This window comes from Apis dorsata, unplaced genomic scaffold (assembly GCF_000469605.1).
Source record: "Apis dorsata unplaced genomic scaffold, Apis dorsata 1.3 scaffold_434, whole genome shotgun sequence".
Classification (NCBI taxonomy): Eukaryota; Metazoa; Arthropoda; class Insecta; order Hymenoptera; family Apidae; genus Apis; species Apis dorsata.
Window position 1 is genome coordinate 249431 of NW_006263685.1, and position 1015 is coordinate 250445.

At 31.4% G+C, this 1015-nt stretch overlaps 1 protein-coding gene and 1 long non-coding RNA gene across 2 annotated transcripts in view; one reads left to right on the top strand and one right to left on the bottom strand.

Moving 5' to 3' along the window:
• Nucleotides 1-443, top strand: part of LOC116186118 — a 19810-nt gene extending 19367 nt beyond the window's left edge. Inside the window, exon 3 of the long non-coding RNA XR_004151060.1 lies at nucleotides 318-443. This is a non-coding gene — a long non-coding RNA (uncharacterized LOC116186118). The remainder of the gene's footprint in view (nucleotides 1-317) is intronic.
• LOC102674178 (venom dipeptidyl peptidase 4-like) overlaps nucleotides 1-1015 on the bottom strand; it is a 248884-nt gene that overhangs the window by 235021 nt on the left and 12848 nt on the right. The window contains exon 4 of the mRNA XM_006619725.2: nucleotides 913-1015. This exon is cut by the window's right edge and continues 40 nt beyond it. Within this exon, the coding sequence (XP_006619788.2) occupies nucleotides 913-1015 (103 nt within the window). The remainder of the gene's footprint in view (nucleotides 1-912) is intronic.

A 1015-nucleotide genomic window follows, 5' to 3' on the forward strand; every position in this document is an offset into this window, starting at 1 on the left:
GCCGGCCACAATAAAGATTTCACCGATTAATCGGGATTTCGAGGAGGCTGAATCTTTGTCCCCTGTCGATACGAGAGGTAACACCTCTCCAACGGTTTAAGCTGTTGGAGCTGTTGAAAACGGATTGCACGTGACCAAATGTACGTTTTGAGGGTTGATACGAAGGGTTCCATTCCGTGTCGAAAATTAAATTTATTGAAACTCATTAAAATCTTAAATATACTATATTTTGATTTGATAATTTTTATTTTAAAAAATATTTATAATCATAAATCTATTTAAATTATTAAAACAACAATACATAAATTAAACTTAAGTATCTTTTAATTAATAAACAAGTCTCTCTAATTAGATATAAGAAGCCGCCATATTATTTAATTTTAATGATTCGATATTTAATTATTTAATATTTTCTCTTAATTTTTATAGTAATGTATCTAATCCTACTACACCCTTATTCGTGTCGATCATAGTTGGAGTAGAGACGAAAGTTAAATTTGGATGTAATAAGGAGGTGGAAGATATCTCTTCTTTTTTCCTGTGTTATATATTATATATTCAATAGGAAGGATAAAAGAACGGATATCGGATATTTTGGGTTAGTATAATGTAATATCTTTGCGATATCGAAATTGGAAATCGTGTATTTCATATCTGTATAGTGAAATACTATTGCAAGTTTAGAATTGAGGCATTATGCAAGTACTTTATTCTATCTATATATAAAGGAATAAATTTCTAAATTAAATAATGCAATCATTGCAAGAGATAAATAATGGAGAAAACCGTGATATTATTTATTTTACTCATCAAAGTAATTATTAATGCATATCCGTTAAATGTTTTGGATCGTTAAAATTTCTCAATTAAATATTTCCCTGTTCCAAGATTGGATTGAAAAGGTGTATTTACCGGTGATCCACGTGCCGTTGAAACTTTTCGGGGATAAGGAGCCCGCGAGCCATTCCTCGAGAGAAATACCAGATGCGAGCGGGGCCCTCGAGCCTGAGGAATC